Source organism: Cottoperca gobio, chromosome 9 (assembly GCF_900634415.1).
Source record: "Cottoperca gobio chromosome 9, fCotGob3.1, whole genome shotgun sequence".
In the NCBI taxonomy this organism is placed as follows: domain Eukaryota; kingdom Metazoa; phylum Chordata; class Actinopteri; order Perciformes; family Bovichtidae; genus Cottoperca; species Cottoperca gobio.
This window is the reverse complement of record NC_041363.1, coordinates 22,626,439-22,643,867: the sequence shown is the minus strand read 5'-3', so window position 1 is coordinate 22,643,867 and position 17,429 is coordinate 22,626,439. Positions and strand designations below refer to the sequence as shown.

At 41.4% G+C, this 17,429-nt stretch overlaps 1 protein-coding gene across 2 annotated transcripts in view; it reads left to right on the top strand.

Annotated features, from left to right (window-relative positions):
• smarca2 (SWI/SNF related BAF chromatin remodeling complex subunit ATPase 2) overlaps positions 1 to 17,429 on the top strand; it is a 59,356-nt gene that overhangs the window by 28,599 nt on the left and 13,328 nt on the right. For both annotated transcript variants that reach the window (XR_003832768.1, XM_029439170.1), the window contains exons 19-29: positions 917 to 1,159; positions 3,268 to 3,381; positions 5,075 to 5,179; positions 6,241 to 6,327; positions 6,871 to 6,917; positions 11,020 to 11,186; positions 13,781 to 13,944; positions 14,137 to 14,364; positions 14,647 to 14,724; positions 15,713 to 15,931; positions 16,769 to 16,992. Coding sequence is in view for 1 of the 2 variants with exons in the window: in XM_029439170.1 (XP_029295030.1) it covers positions 917 to 1,159; positions 3,268 to 3,381; positions 5,075 to 5,179; positions 6,241 to 6,327; positions 6,871 to 6,917; positions 11,020 to 11,186; positions 13,781 to 13,944; positions 14,137 to 14,364; positions 14,647 to 14,724; positions 15,713 to 15,931; positions 16,769 to 16,992 (1,676 nt within the window). In the remaining variant the exon portion in view is untranslated. The remainder of the gene's footprint in view (positions 1 to 916; positions 1,160 to 3,267; positions 3,382 to 5,074; positions 5,180 to 6,240; positions 6,328 to 6,870; positions 6,918 to 11,019; positions 11,187 to 13,780; positions 13,945 to 14,136; positions 14,365 to 14,646; positions 14,725 to 15,712; positions 15,932 to 16,768; positions 16,993 to 17,429) is intronic.

Below are 17,429 nucleotides of genomic sequence, written 5' to 3'. Positions count from 1 at the left end.
ACAGCGATGTCACACACCACACACACACACCAACCACACACTCTCAAGCACGCACAAAGACCGAATGCACGATCCCTTGGTGGAGATAATAAAGACATCAGGTCTGGGTTGGACTTAATTATATTGATATTTATGTCAATAATTTTCTAGCCCATAACCTTTATTATTGACTGCACGATGTGTGTATTTGGGCTGCACACAGTTGTAATACTTTTCACACAATCTGGGAAATCAGTTATCTTGCCTTAGTACACTGTGTGTTTGTGCACAGTAACTGTGAGACAGGCTGGAAAATGAAATGAGAAAGGATTACTGTGAAGCACTCCAATGAGCTGGGACTCACACCCATACACATTTAGCTGTTTATCAGACTCGACACTAGAGGGACATTTTCATTCATTGTAATGTCAGGTGTGTGCATGGCACTTTGTTCAGTCCATGGCTTAAAGTGTATTCTGGAGGGAAAAGTGGGTCTTATCTGGTACTCCGCAGTCACTATCAGCCAATCTGCTCTATATATTATTATATATCTGGAGACTAAAGCTTTGTATTACAACTAAGTTCTATAAAGCTGCAGTAAATATAATAAACATTTGGTGCTAAGTAGCCGAAATAATTCAGAGTAAGCTTAAAGTTAGCTACTTTATTAAAGTTTGTTCTGATCGCTTTGAAAAACATTGTGCTCAAACAATCATTATAAGCATATTGAATGAAAGAGGGAAGTAAGAAAGTTCTCATTTGTGTTATGTACCCTGAGGGTAGTCAGAGTAAGGAAGTCAAGTTTTTCTTCTTTGCAGCCACTCCACAGCTCCTTTGCGATCAATAGTATTCCAAATGCAAATTTTGACATGAGTTTTTCTTCTTCACTATTTCACAGTGTAGAATATGGAACTAATAAGTCTTCTTCCACGTACAGATTCGTTGGAAGTACATGATTGTGGACGAGGGTCACCGCATGAAGAACCACCACTGTAAGCTGACCCAGGTGTTGAACACCCACTACGTGGCGCCCCGCCGCCTCCTCCTCACCGGTACACCACTGCAGAACAAGCTGCCTGAGCTGTGGGCCCTGCTCAACTTCCTGCTGCCCACCATCTTCAAGAGCTGCAGCACCTTCGAGCAGTGGTTCAACGCCCCGTTCGCCATGACAGGAGAGAGAGTACGTACGAAAGCGCCTGGTTTCCTCAAGTCTGTTAAACCTTTGGTGAAATATTAACATTTTTAGGTGGAGGTGGGAGATACTGTAGAACAAATAGTTTTTGTAAATGCTCTGAATTCATTGCATGTGAGGGATTTATCTGAAGTACCAGAGTCACAAATAGAACAAAGCATCCAAGGCTACAAAGGTAGAGTGGTGAAGATTCAAAAGATTCAACTAATGACCCTATCTCCTCAGGTTGTCTCATTTGATTGTGGAATTTATTTTGTGTTTTGCAACATTAAAACTCATACCCATGTAGAGAATCGCTGCCTTTTAAATCTGAGATTACATATACATTATAAACGTAGAAGTTAAATGTCTTTGAGATGAGTTGTAAAATGATTTAGCTAAACATGGATATTTCTATTGTAATGCATATGAGTTAGATCTCATGGTGTGGGGTGTGTGTATTAGCTACGGTGCAGAGCAGTGTATTGTGAAGGGTTTTGTGAGTGTGCATGCGAGTGTAGAGGAGCCATAGGGGAGGGGGGGGGGGGGGGGATAGAGGGAGAAGAAGAAAGAAAAAACAGGAGTTTTAATTAATAGAAAAATAGAGTTTTGCTGGCTGATGAAATCCTTTGGTCCAATCATTCTTTATTGTCTTTATTTGTTATTGTTTGTTTCTTTCCCCGACCGTCCCAAATTTGACTTTGCTGCTTGAGGCAAAGAGTGCATTTTATTTTGTTCTTTGTTTTGAAAAAGCTGATAAAAGGATTTTTCAGATGGGTCTGTCTTCAGATCTGTTTCCCCTGAGGACTTTTCACCCCTTCACAGTACTCACACCTGTCATTTCTCCTGAAAAGGAAGCAAAGTGAAGTAAACTATAAAGTTTTGTAGTTTGACATTTTAAAAAACATATTTAAAGGTCCTGCAATGTGGGTTTTTGTTCTTACACTGTTCGGATAGCACTGTTCTCTTCGCTCACATCAGGACACTGTAGGTTGAGCTGTCCACCTTTAAATGGCATCGGACACCTATGAACAGTTTATTTTTAAGCAGCAAGCAAGTGAAACAAAGTGTTTAAGCTTTGCAAGGCAGAGCTGAGCACCAAGCGTACTTAAACAAGTTGATGAAAGTTAATAATGGCTCAGACCTTTTCCATTAGATTCATTTTAAGTTGCCCTTGTGGAGATTTGTTGTAAACAAACAACAGCTGTGTTTGCATTCAGTGTAACTCACCAAAATGCATTGTGTGTATCCTCGATGTGTGAAGGTGTGTTCACGTTACAGCTGAAACACACCGCGTCGGTTGGTGCAGCATTTTACAGAACTTGCTACAACGCTAATGTTGCGAGCAGGAGATCGCTACGTTTCAAAGACTCAAACTGTCTGGTAGCTGCATTTGCCTGCTGCCAAGTGAATATGTTTTCTTGTTTGGTCTCAGTATGAAGCCAATTTGCTATCGTACAGTTCTGGACATTCAGAAAACATGAATCCTTTGTTTTCCATCCATCTTTCAGTTCAAGGGTCAAGGGTCACAGCAGCGCCCACAAAAGTCAGCACAGCTTGGGTCAATGTTCAACAAATTAGAATTTTCAGGGCTCCCCCACTCCACCAACGCACCACGGACAACCACAGAGAGCAGTCGCAACACACCACATACACAATAATGGAGGACGCACACACAAAATGTATATTTCCGCTATAATGTGAATTGCTCAGTGTTTGCTTCCATGCCTGCAGCCTTTTTTTTTCCACTGCTTTTTGAACTGTTGATTGTAGCGTGAAAGCGGCAGCAGGACCTGTGACGCCCGCACATCATGTGCATTCTGTGCGTGTGAACAGAGAGTCACTTGTAAAAACATCTCTCCGTATTACAACCGGTGGTCAAAAACTCAACAGGGTACCTTTAGTGTGACAACTAGCAGGAGGATTCAGACACAGTCACACAAATTGTTCATGTGTAATATTTCCTGTTCATGTGATATCATATCAGGTCATATTGCCGTTTTATGGACACATCAACGCGTCACAGAGTGTTACTGTGGCGCTGTATCCTGCTGTCCCAGCATGCAGAACACAACATTCTGTGACGTTTTATCACGTTTGCTTTCTGTCTTGTTTAGGTCGACCTAAATGAGGAGGAGACCATCCTGATCATCCGGCGTTTGCATAAGGTGCTTCGCCCCTTCCTGCTACGCAGACTCAAGAAGGAGGTGGAGTCACAGCTGCCAGAGAAGGTGAGAAAAAGTTTACTTTAATCAAACATACGGCCCAAGGGCCAAAACCGGACTGCCAGAGGGATCAATCCGGCCACTGAAAGTCATTCATTCTATAAAATGCGCTGCTATTGTTATTTGTCCGCTGGGGCTCACACTGTCCTAATAAGAGTAGCAGGCTCTCTGCTGGATTGGCTAGATCCCACGTGCTTATGGCAGTGGAAAATGTCTGTAAAAGGGATACAATATTCAGCGGCACTATCAGACTCATCATAGCGGAAAATACAAGAACTTGCAAAGACAACTGAGATCAGAGAAGATAAATGAATTGTTGGCAGATGTGAGGAAACAGAATTCTGTTTTTAGTCGTAGCCGAGAGATCAGCGAGACATCTCTGTTCATCATCTGTTCTGTAATTGGATTTTGCGTTAATAGTGAACGTTTTCAGCATAAAGTTTGTACTTTTACTGTTTGTCCTACTGGGATGAAATAATGCCGTGTGTGGCCAATGCACTAAAATGAGTTTGACGCCTCTGGATTAAATGTTTCTACTTTGTTTTGATGTAGCAGGATTATATTTGCAGAAACCCTGAGTCAGCCTGTTTGTTCTAACTGTTTTCATTAAATTAGTATATTACAGACAAACATTGTCACACCGTTGTTATTATTATTTTAACAGAGCATGTTTGTTTATGTAAATAATAAGGAGCCATGCCATTACCCAAAATAATTCCCATGGTGTGGTTAATAACTTCTGCAGACTGCGTTTTAATAACTGATCACGCACGACCGATCCAGACACAAGCATTTACATTTTTACTTTGGGGCTGCACACTTTTTAAACGAAAACTTGTCTTTGACATCCTTGAAATTGACACTACTTCAAGTATTAAAATATTAGAGGGTGTAGCCTTGTAACTGCTGCAGGACCTTTCATCTGTAAGTATTCATTTGGATGAGGCCACTGTGCAGAAGCCTCAGAATAATGTGCACCCCTTCCTCAAAAGAGTCAAATACTCTCTGTGGCCCGGGTAACAAATAAATGAACAAGGCAACACAAATGTCTTGTTATGAACTTAAGTTCTGACTGTAGCTTCATCTTTTGTGTAGGGAATGAACTGAAATATAAGGTATTTATGGTAAGTGTGACTCAGAGTTGGACGTCCAGCAGCAGCTAAACCAATCAAAGTTTACTTCCTCAAACAGGGCAGCGAACTGAACGCTGTCGACGGTTCTCTGCACATTAGGCTTCATTTTCATGCTGAACAATTCCAAGTAATAAACATCTCTTTGTGAGGTTTACTTGCACACTTTGTGATGTATATATTTGTACTATATAGCACGGCTTGTTGACAGTTACTATATATTCAGCTTCATCTTCAGCACCTCGGACAGCCGACGGTAAGAAGCTCCACAATCGATCGTTATTGGGAAACGGAACTTTATGCGTTTAAGAAACTTGCAGTTTATAAAAATATGGACTTGCATTGACTGAGCTTCACCTCAGGAGATTGTATGTATATTTTAGGAAGGTTGTTGAACACAAGGTACCTGTACATAATGTGCCTTTCTTTCTCTTGCTTTAAATGTCCTCTCTTACCATCTGTTTCTTCCTCATGATGTCAAGAATGAAGTGTCGTCAGATCAAACAGCCTTGCCACTGAAAAGGCACCACTGTTTCTCTGATGCATTGTTTTTATTGTCATTCCAACAGGTGGAGTATGTCGTGAAATGTGACATGTCTGCCATTCAGAAGGTTTTGTACCGCCACATGCAGAGAGGCATCCTCCTTACTGACGGCTCAGAGAAAGACAAGAAGGTAAATATACAGAAACCCCTGTGGCTTCACTGTCTCGGCTTTCTTTTATCAGTGTGACATGCTGTGTCAAACTGAGCTGCAGCGCAGTGATATTTACAGTGTCCTGCTGTTTGATACCAGAGGGGTCTTGTATACTTCGTGTTACAGTTGCGCCGTGCTTTTGCTAAACATAGAGAGTATACTGCAGCTTTCATTCAACTTCTGAAGCTACATCCCTCCATCAGTTTAGTATTGAGTATTTATAAACCACCTTGGGCTGCAGGCTGCATAGGTGTTGAGATAAATTGGAATACACGGCTCAAATTCTGTTACATTTTAAAGGAGCAATCAAACAGTTAATATCATGTTGGTGCATTACCTGCCAGACTTAGATTAAACTAAGTTTCTCTGAGGTCAGTGCTGTTAAAAATACTTCAAATGGATATCATTTATATGTTTCTGTTCTAATAACAATCTATCAAATGACAACGTGAAAATAGTGTGAGAATGTGGGAGGGGTCGGTCCTATTGATGAACCTACAGAGAATGATCCGCTGGATGTGCAGCCCCCCTCGGCTTTATGGAACTTTATAATAAGTTTCAGCTCACAGCGTTGTTCTTCAGCGGCAGCAGGCAGCTGTTTTCAGAGAAAAAGCTCTGATAAACCCACCGTACACTACCTGCGCAGCAGGAAACAGCAGACTGACAGTTAAAGCGTAGCTGGGGAACATAGTGGAGCATATAGCTGCTAAGCAGTTAGATATTTACCCTCAGGAGTTGCTGAGAGACCAAAACCGGAGCTAAAAAAGAGAGAATATTGGACTTACATTCGTCAAACACAAGTCAAAATGAATGATAATGTTGCTGCATAACGGCTGAATGTGGAAATAAGCAACCTTTTGCTCACAAGTTTGACATGATCAACTATAAAAGGTGATAATATATCAATAAGTGTTCACAACTTTCTGTTTCGTTTCTGTTGCCAAAAAATCAGTTATTCCCAGTTTAAACTCAACATACAGACAAATATCATTGTTTTGATCTGGCATCACATTTTTTATATCCATTACAATTTTCCTCAGGGCAAAGGAGGATCAAAGACCCTGATGAACACCATCATGCAGCTGAAGAAGATCTGCAACCATCCATACATGTTCCAGCACATTGAGGTGAGTGCTGCTGACGGCAGGATCCCGGAGCAGCTGTTTAACGCTTGTGAATACTGAAGAATATGACGCTGGGTTCCACTTGTCTGTGTAATTTACCTACTGTAACTGTCAGCTAATTGTCATTACCTTCAGTTCAATGGGATATATTATAACAGATAAATATGTTATAAATAATGTTAAATATTTTGTTGAGAAAGAAACATCTGGGCTGGTTTCTCAAATGGTGTTTGTTCTTAGATTGAATAAGGGTCTTTGCACAACAATCTATTTCAGATCAGCCTGTTTAAACTTGGGATTTGTCATAAGTCTCTTCCAGGGCTGAGCTGTTATCTGCAGGGTTATAACTTTAACAAAAGTCCGCGTGAGAAAGTGTTTGTAAATGTTCAGATTTAATTTGACAAGTCTGCCTTTACAAAACACCAAGTTGCTGACTCCTGATTTTAAGACAGCTCAGATTCTTGTTTAGAAGTGTAACCTCAGCCAAAGTTAGTTGTTGGTGTTCGTTTGATCCCTATTTAAACTAGTAATTGTTCTCTGTTGTAGGAATCTTTTGCTGAGCACTTGGGCTTTCAAAATGGCGTCATCAGTGGGTAAGTCCCCCCCCCCTTACACACCGCATTGTACTATATTCTATTCTGCTCAGTTAAAGTCTTTGGACCCACAGGCAGAACTCGGACAGAGAGAGCAGGGCAGACGGTGGGAAGCAGTTTGACGAGGCGCTGGGTCAGACAGACGGGGAATGAACCTGAGGCACACAAACACAGCTAAACTAGGTTCAGGCAAACATGGGGGGAAAAAAGCAGAAACGCAAGGAATGAGGGAGCGGCACGGACGGGACCAGGACATATTTCTGTCATCCAAAGCTAGAAAGGGTTGGAAGTGACAGATACCAGACTGACCCGAGATCAGGATTCTGTGTGTATTCACAGAAACACTGAGCATCGCCTTCAAAGATGTAATATGTGTAGGATCTTTAAAACTTTGGTTATTTTGGTAACACTTTAATTTTACGTCATTTAGGAAATAGTTTATAACTCGCTAAGTACATTTTTAAGTGTTTATTATTGAGCCGTATTTGTCAACAATTATAAATTCTCCTAAACTGTCTTTTACTATATTGTCCTTTATTATCAGTTTATAAATTATCCATCGCAGCATTTCAAAGCAGAGAATTCATGTTCCAGTCCTGTCGCACACACATTTCCATTATCACTAACCTATGGCTCTTTCGATGACGAGATATGGCTCGCTGACATTTTTTAACATGATTAACAAGTAATAAATAATTATTTGTGTCATTTAAATGAAAACATTTAGCAGCGGATTTTGTTTTAGTTCTCCCCTGTCCTATCCTCCGCTCCGTCTCTGACTGTAACTGTGAGCGCACATGTGTGCGTGCGTGTGTGTGTGTGTGTGTGTGTGTGCGTGTGTGTGTGCGTGCGTGTGTGTGTGTGCGCACGTGTGTGTGTGTGTGTGTGTGTGTGTGTGTAGGGGGCAGAGCCCTTCCCTTCGCGAAACAGCTGAGGAGAAACTGCAAATCAAGCAGTAGACCAGGGATGTCAAACTCAATCACAGAGAGGGCCAACATTAAGGCATCGTTTCGGGGGTGAAGCTTGGAAACTGTGCAGCGCCCACAGAGTCACACTTTGCCATGAGTGTGTCGTTACACTGGAGGTCAATCAGCCCCATTTGGATGTTCACATGTGCTGTTTCCATGTCAACTGCAAACGGGTTGCTGAGCAGTTCATGCGCAGTCGGGAACACAGCGGTGGAGATGGTTAGTGTTTGGAAACACTCCCACAGGCAGCTCGGCTTGGAACGCTGTCACTGCATCATACATGTCCGTGATCTCACGGCCCTGAAGCTGCAGGTTTAACAGTGAGATGCTTCGTTATGTCGTACATAAAGGTCAGCTCACATCGCCACTTTTCGTCCCAGAGATCTGTGGTGTGTTTCCCTTTGCTTCCAAAGACGGCCAGATTTCCTCACGCAACTCGAAAAATCTATTCAGCACTTTCCCTCGACTGAGCCATCGCACCGCCATGTTCAGAATGTATCTCCTGAAGAAAAGACTTACATTGACTCTTATAAAGTTTCCTGTCTGTGTTACGGTGCTTATTACATGTTCCATCTCCAGAGCTTTACAACACAGCGCTTCCTGGTGTGTGATGCGGTGATACACCGTCAGCTCACCTGCACAGTTCTCCCGCTGCATCTTCTCCCGCATCCTGCACTAATCCGCTCTTTTCATCACATCGCAGGCTCCGTCTGTCGTCGGACTCGTCAGTTTGTCCCGGGGCAGTTTCATTTCATTCACACATTTAGATACTTCCTCAAATATGTATTTTCCCCTGGTCGGGCCATGCCTTGATTTAATTACCAAAACCAGCGGGCCAGTTATGATAGACATATGATATTTTCTCGCGGATATAACTGTCGCCTTGAGTTGGGGGGGGGGGATAACACTGATACCGCTTTTAGTACTCGGAGACGTGATATACTTAAAACTCAATTTTATTAAATATATGGCTCTCAAGGAAATACATTTAAAAATATTTGGCTTTTATGGCTCTCCCAGCCAAAAAGGTTCCCGACCCCTGCACTACTGTAATATTATTTTATATTTTACCTCTCTTGTTGCCTTGCAACATAATTAGGTAGAACAAACAAAGCACCTTTGATTCACTAAAAACCAGAAACACAGTACCACAGCACAGAATCGTTAAAAAGAAAGACGTGCAACACATTGAAGCAAGAGAATTTCTATGATTTATATCAATAAAATATCTTGTTACACCTCAAAAGATTTTGGTGTGAATGAGAGTAAAACAGTTGGACGCTCCAGGCAAATATGTGTTCTTTTCTATACGCTGGTTACACGACTCACGGAGTTTTGTAATGCAGTTTTACTTTGCTCCTGCGTGGTGTGAGTGCTCACTGACACACTCACACAGACACTCAGTACAACCACACACTCTTGTGTCAAACCTTAAAATGTAGATAGTTTGTTATGTGTTGATTTTTTAAGCACGTTCCTCTTTGAAAAGCTTTAAAGACAAACTATTTAGAATAAGTGTTTGAAGAAGTACTCAGATCTTTTATTTAAGTAAAAGTAGCGACACCACTGAGAGGAAATACTCAGGTGTTAGTAAAAGTCCTGCATTTAAATGTTTACTCGAGTAAAAATACTAAAGTATTAAGTAAGTTCAAAAAGCTAAAAATAGTTATGTAGAATGACCTATTTCAGAATAATATGTATTGTAGTGGGTTATAACTACTGACTCTTTAATGACCTATATGCATTTTAATACACTTTTCTTTACAAGTACAAGTACACTTTAACGTTGCATTCAGCGACACTACTTCCATTTTTACCTCTCACATTAAAAGCCTTAGACATATCCACTGCATCACTGCCTGGTAGAGGGCATTTCACTCAGTGGCAACTCGACACAATAGCTTACAATGCTAAGACTTTGACTAAAAGAATAATAATACAATATTCTTGTTGTGAATCTCATCACATAATGTCACTCAGCATCTCAAACTAAAGGCAATTGTATTAGCCACTGGAAACAGAGACCTGAGTTCCCTGAGGAAATTCATTTTTGAAACAGAATAAAATGTGCAAAGTGATCTCTCACCCCGTTTTTCCTTGACTGCTGTGTGTGAGTGACAGATGAGGCAAATGTATTTTCCCCAGCCTAACCTGAGGCAAAGTCAGTTGAATCTGAAGACAATAAGTTTAAAAATGGAAAAGATCTGGAGCTGTGAAGTTAGAAACAAGTGACCTACTACTAGCATAACACCCAAATCTCTGAGCGATATAATTACTTTGTGAGTAATATATGAGCCTGGTTTCTCACTAGGAAGAAGTCATAGATTCTCTAAAAAAAGAAAACTGTCCATCTTGAGTCCAATGAAGTTATAGGAGTGCAAAATAAATCATTGCGATACTTAAATAGCTGATTTAATTTGCGTTTTACCAGCATGTTAGAATTTTCAGCATGTTAGCAGGCCCATGTGAGCATTTAACTCAAAGCACCATTGTGCCAAACTAAAGCCTCTCAGAGCTGCTGGCATGGCTGTAGACCAGGGCTGTCAAACTCATTTTAGTTCAGGGGCCACATGCAGCACAATTTGCTCTCAAGTGGGCCCGACCAGTAAAATCACAGCATAATAACCTATAAATAACGACAACTCCAAATTGTTCCCTTCGTCTTAGTGCAAGAAAGTACAAGAATATTCTGAAAATGTTCAAATTTAATGAACTATCTTTTTACAAAACATTATGAACGACCTGAAAGTAAAGTTGCAATTTCAGCAATATTATGCCGCAGTTTATCATTCACACATTACAACTTACTGATCACAGTGTATCTACAAAGGCACAACACATTTAGTCACAGGTATCTGGAACAGTACTTTACTTTATGATCAAAACAACTCATCTTTACACTTTGCAAAGTCATCCCGCGGGCCGGACTGGACCCCCGGCCGCATGTTTGACACCCCTGCTGTAGACTGTTGTTACAGAAACAATACGAAGAGGTTGCCACACCAAACAAATAGCATCGGAGTATTATTGACCGTTAGTTAATGTTAACTGCTGTCAAACTTGATGCCACAGAGGCTTTAGTAATCAATACTTGGGTAATGATGACTTATGTTACATATTTTGCCTCACAACAGGTTTGAGCTTTATCGAGCTTCTGGGAAGTTCGAGCTCCTAGATCGCATCCTTCCGAAGCTGCATGCCACCAGCCACAGAGTCCTGTTGTTCTGCCAAATGACCACTCTCATGACAATCATGGAGGACTACTTCAGCTACCGCAACTTTCAGTATTTACGTCTCGACGGTAAGCTCACACCTCTACTAATGTTTCAAACACCTGTGCTCATCAAATCTACAGGTGGTTACATCTGAATCATGTGTTTAACGTATAACATATATCTGGACATATTTTAATGTACTTATTGGCTAAAACAGGGTTTTAAAGTGTGAAGCGAGCCTGCCCAGGGGGGCTCCAAAAGCTTTCAGGGGAGGCTCAGTGAAGGGAAGTGAACAAATATGACATTAGTTATCAGAAGAAGATCACATAGAATAGCCTGAATGTGTGTGATTAGGTTAAAGTCTGATAAACTATTAAATGCCTTAGAACAGACCTTTTTTATGTGTTTGGTGAAGTCTGAAATGATGTCAAACAGCAATATTTGGCCAATTTGGTTCAGTTGATGAGTGTGGGAAGTATGGGAAATAAATAACATTATCCTGATCCCATAGGGGGGGGCAAGCTTTGTCTGTGGGGAGGCCCATTTTCTCAGACTTTGAAAACCCCTTGCCTAAAAATAATGCAAAATCGATTCCCTCCTCTACGGCACTCTGTTGAGTTGTGTCCACCTCAGCCGGCTGGTGTCTGGTTAAAGTGCTTTCTGCATGCCGTGTGTCTGTACTCAGCCAAAGACAAATTGTGAAGGAAGGAGCTCCACTCTGTAGCATCACTGAACTACTGAGTTCTGTTTCTGCAGTTCCAGCAGAGCGATACCTCTTCTCTGTAGCGGATCACGGCACATCAATTCCAGGAGTCGCATTTTAGTCAAGTCAAAAGTATCTTTATCATAATGCATCAAAACACAACACATGTTATGTACCAAACAGAGAATTAAAAACCTTATTTCAAACTTGTTCGTGCAACTAGACAAACATGATCGTAATCTGAGATTAAGTCAGATTTTGTACTCCCATATTCCCTTTATGAATTTGGTGTATTAAAAAGATCAATTCCTTATTTGTAATTTAAATTGACTCAGACTAAATGAATACTGATACGATATTCTCGTTGTAAATCTCATCACATAATGTCAGAAACAGAGACCTGAGTTCACTGAGGAAATTCATTTTTGGGCTCTTTTTGAAACAGAATAAAATGTGCGATGTGATCTCTCACCCCGTTTTTCCTTGACTGCTGTGTGTGAGTGACAGATGAGGCAAATGTATTTTCCTCAGCAGTGATAGAACAGGCACATGGCCAACATGACAAAATACGAAGAGCTTGTCCCATACCGGCATGTCCTTCACTTTTAAGCGACCTGGTCCTGTACCAAAGACATCCTTGCACCACCTCGCAGTAACTCACAGCGTGTTATGTGTGTTTTGGGCAGTAAGTCAGGATTTTGAAAGAAGCTTATGAAATGCTGAGAGTGAAAGGCACTCAGCAGAGACGGACTGGGAAAGAAAGATGGCCCAGGACTTTTTGACTCGGGGCTCACTGGGCTGAGATGATTGACTGGTAACTGGCATCAGCCTCAAAGGACTTCATGTATGTCTGTCCATCTGGCTACTTTCCACTATTTCTCCAAATGTCCCCACAAAGGCCCAGGTAAAGTTAGAGTGGACTAGACAAAAGGTCATCGGCTGTGAGAGAGAGGCTGACAGATACCCATCCGCAGCTGGCCGACAGCCCACTCACCTGGACCAGTCAGCCACACAACACTTGGTTCTTTTTATTTAAACGTGCCATATTGTAAAAAGTGAGATTTCCATGTATTGTAAGTTTAGGTGCTATATAAATACTGTTAAAAAATATTGAAACGCTCAATTCATGGAGAAATGCACACTGTATTCAGGTAGAAAGCGCCACTACAGTGCTGTTACAGTTCCCCGGACACAATGGCGGTGCAGATACAGAAGATCAGGAAACACTGACCAATCGGAGCAGACTGGGCTTTTTTGGGAGCGTGGCTTTAAGAAACAGGAGCTAAATGCAGCATTTCAGACAGAGGGGGATAAAGGAATATTAAGACAGACAATATGACAACAATATTGTTTTGTTTTTTTTTAACATTAAAGCATGTAAACATGTTTTAGTTGAAACCTAAAAAAAACTAAATGAGCATGATGTGTCTCCTTAACTGTTGGCTGTGGTGGTTTGAAAATATACAGTATATATTTTGCGTCTGGCCCAATTGTCCAGCGGCCCACCGGGAAAAACTCCTGGTTTTGCAGATGGCCAGTCCCCCAATGGCCCTCATGTTTAGTTATTCTACAGCGACATGAAATGTGTCAATCAATTCATTCACTTAATTAGTATTTTGGTCTACAACCCTAAAAAAATAAATATAATGGAAGTAATCATTTTGATCAGCTTTCACACCACTCAGCACTACTCAACCAAACTAATAATAGACATGTCTCAGATCGCCAGCTGTGGACTGTGAACCTCTAATTCAATGAGACATTGGACATCAGAAACTGGTTGTTCAATGGTTTAATCACATCTTGAATCCTGCCTCATTAGTCGCTGCCTGACAGACACCTCTGAAACAGTGGAATTGATCAGAGCTGAGGCACAGTATACGGCTGGACATCTTGACTTGCAATACGCTTTAGATCAGATGAACAAGAAGAAGTTCAAGCACTCTTTTCAAAGTTAACTTGTGTTTGATGCTTCAGGAACCACCAAGGCTGACGACCGAGCGTTACTGCTGAAGAAATTTAGTGAGGAAGGATCTCAGGACTTCATCTTCCTGCTCAGTACCAGAGCCGGCGGCCTCGGCCTCAACCTGCAGGCTGCTGACACTGTCGTCATCTTTGACAGTGACTGGAACCCACACCAGGTACGTCCATCAGTTTGTTATTATAGGCTGTAGCGACAGTGTGAACAATCGATCACAGAATGTGTTCAGTATATAGTGTATTGTTCTTGGTAGATGCACACACAAGCAGATTTAAAGGGCTATTTACTGAGGATGTTTTATGTTGAGGCAACTGAAATGATCTCATGGCTCTCTTTTTTCTGCTGATTCCAGGACCTGCAGGCTCAGGACCGGGCTCACCGCATCGGTCAGCAGAATGAGGTGCGTGTGCTTCGTCTCTGCACCGTGAACAGTGTTGAGGAGAAAATCTTGGCGGCTGCCAAATATAAACTGAACGTGGATCAGAAGGTCATCCAGGCGGGCATGTTCGACCAGAAGTCCTCGAGCCACGAGCGCCAGGCTTTCCTCCAGGCCATTTTACTGACTGAGGAGCAGAATGAGGTGTGAATTATTTAATATTCATATTAATTATAAAATGAATGGAGGAGGCCCTAAATAGATTTTTAACATTTTTAGTTGAATTATGAATGCTACATTTGATTGAGATAAGGTCAGGGAGCCATCCATCACTTATAATATTCCATGTTTTAGAAATGCAATCTCGGCTATTTAATTGGTATTTGGTCAAATCTGAAAGCCGTACGTGTCCGTACTTCTTCTTCTGTTTCGCTGAAACAGTTAAACTGAGACTGTGTTTTGATGCTTTTCCAAATGTCACTCTAGGAAGAAGACGAGATTCCCGATGATGAAACTCTTAACCAGATGATAGCCCGTAATGAAGACGAATTTGAGCTCTTCATGGTAAGAAAAATTTTTTTTTGAGATCCAATCGACATTTAAATTGCAGAGTGAAACTCTGAAATGAAGAGGAGAAGCTAACAGTGTGTTTTCTTACATCTCCCCTCAAAATAATTGTTGGTTGTCCATCATGTCTCGACCATTATTCAGGTTAAATGTCATTATTTGTTCAGACATCTCAGCCTTGGCAACTACTAACGCTTCTTCATGCATAGTAAATTACTAAATTGCCATTTATACATGACTCACCATACCGTCATCATGTCACTCAGAGTACACCGTTTTATACTTCAAAACTCTGTGTTGGAAATGTAGAGTACACTTGTTCTGCCTCTTGGCTCAACTACTAGTTTGCTAAACACCAACTGAAGTTCAAAATGAAATGCCAAGTATTTAAATACTTGGCATTACACAACCTCAAGCTTCACTGGTTCCTGTTTCCTTTCATCCCGATCGTATTGACTAGCTCTATGGTGTCTGGGTGCAAGATATACAATATTCATGAGCATGTGGAAGCAAGCCACAGGACAGGGTTGGCACCAAGTTGGTAACTTGTTTAAAGGGCTGCGACCAAAGATGCATTTTGTATTACCGTATCTCCAGCTGCGTGTGTTAAGAGGTTACAACATATCTTAAGAGCCTACGTCTCTGTGGGGAGATAAGGTGAGATAGTCCTCTGGCTTTAACTCCAGTTACTGTATGTGAGTACATGCATGGCCCACTGTTGCTCTATAACACAAAGTAAATGAAATAATGTTAACACAGAACAGTGGGGATTATAATTAAAGCACAATATGGCGTGATGTACGATGCATCCACATAGTGATGTGGTGGTGATATCAACGGGAGAAATCTACGAGGCTGCATTTAAGCCCTTGATTTCCAGCAGAAATCCACCTTTAGGATTCTGTTTGTGAGCTCTAACATTCATGAATGAAGCATTGTGCCACCATCTGCTGTTTTGACCAGATGTGTCTTTTCTCCTCTGTAGCGCATGGACATGGACCGACGGCGGGAGGACGCCAGGAACCCAAAGCGTAAGCCTCGCCTCATGGAGGAGGACGAGCTGCCTTCGTGGATCATTAGAGATGAAGCTGAGGTGGAACGGCTCACGTATGAAGAGGAGGAGGAGAAGATGTTCGGCCGAGGGTCACGCTGTCGTCGGGACGTTGACTACAGCGACACACTGACCGAAAAACAGTGGCTGAGGGTAAAGTCTCAGTATACTTATTCATTTATGACGTTTTAACTTTTTCTCAGGAATGAAAGTGCAAATATGGCAATAATATGTATTTATTCAACTGCAAGCTATACTGTTATAATTATTTATTTGACCCTAATAGTAATGAAAGAGCAAACCACAGTGGCTGCAGAACTGTTGAAAAGTTTGTTTATTTTCCATTTCTTCACAACCTCTTGTAACATACTGACTGATCTGATTTGCATTAATGCAACTTTGTAAATTAAAGATATAACACTTTGCTTTGCTCCACACCTGTTGGAACTCTACAGTCGGGCTTTATTACAGATTTATATGTAATCTCACAATGTTATTATTATATATACACACACTGTATATTTAGCAAAAGGTCAGCAGATTGGGCCTCAACTAAAACAAACAACAAAGTTTAGCCCGATGCTAATGGAAACTCACACCAAATAGACTGTAAGACTCTCCCCTGGAGAGACTTCTCAGGCCTGGAAGATCCACGTTATTGACTGTGGCTCAGGTGTTTCAGGGGAAACAAGAATAGAACAAAGAATTTGAGACAGAGGTGACAGTATGTTGGAAGTATTAGCTGTAGTTGAGAGAGGCTCTAATTAAAAGAATAATGCCATGTAGAGAGCTGTATGCACTGCTGAAGAAATGAAAGGTGTGCTAAGTAGCGTATCTACAACAGCTTGACAGCCAGACTTAAAACTACTGCAGTGGTTTGGGATAATTGTACATTTCGCACATTTCATATTTCAATAACCCTCATCATCAGTGGACAAGTTGAAGCAATTGAGGATTAACTCTCTTCGCTCTGGCTCTTTTCAAATCCAGGCCGTTGAAGATGGAAACCTGGAAGAGATGGAGGAGGAGATCCGGCTGAAAAAGCGCAAACGCAAGAGACGGCAAGACAAGGACTCGTCGAGCAGAGAAGACGGGGGCTCCAAGGGCAAGAAGAAACGTGGACGTCCACCAACTGAGAAACTTTCCCCGAACCCGCCCAAAATCACCAAGCAAATGAACACCATCATCGATACAGTGATCAACTACAGGGATGGGTGAGCAGATTTATTTATTTACTTGTTAGGTGTCATATCTACGTTCTTAACTTGACACATAATTACATTGATTGTGCATTGGGCAACATGCAGTACTGTGGCTGAACACATCCCGTGTGGACACTGATGAACGACTAAAAGTAGAACGGTTGCGTTTTTCGTTACCTGGTTACGCCATAGATGAGGAGTAGTGTTAGTAGCCGCCATCACTGCGTTAGCACCTCACTTGTAAACCTGCCTATAGCACGGTAATGTATATAAAATATTACATTTTAAGCGCTTTTGCAAAGGAATCTGATGAGGACATCCTGTAGAAGTTATATGTTTAAATAAAGGTTATGATCTGCAAAGCTTGTGTCCAGTTTTAACAGACGGCTCTCGGCTGTGCTGTTAATACGTTTTTATTAAATGATGCATTTCTTCAGATCAGATACGAT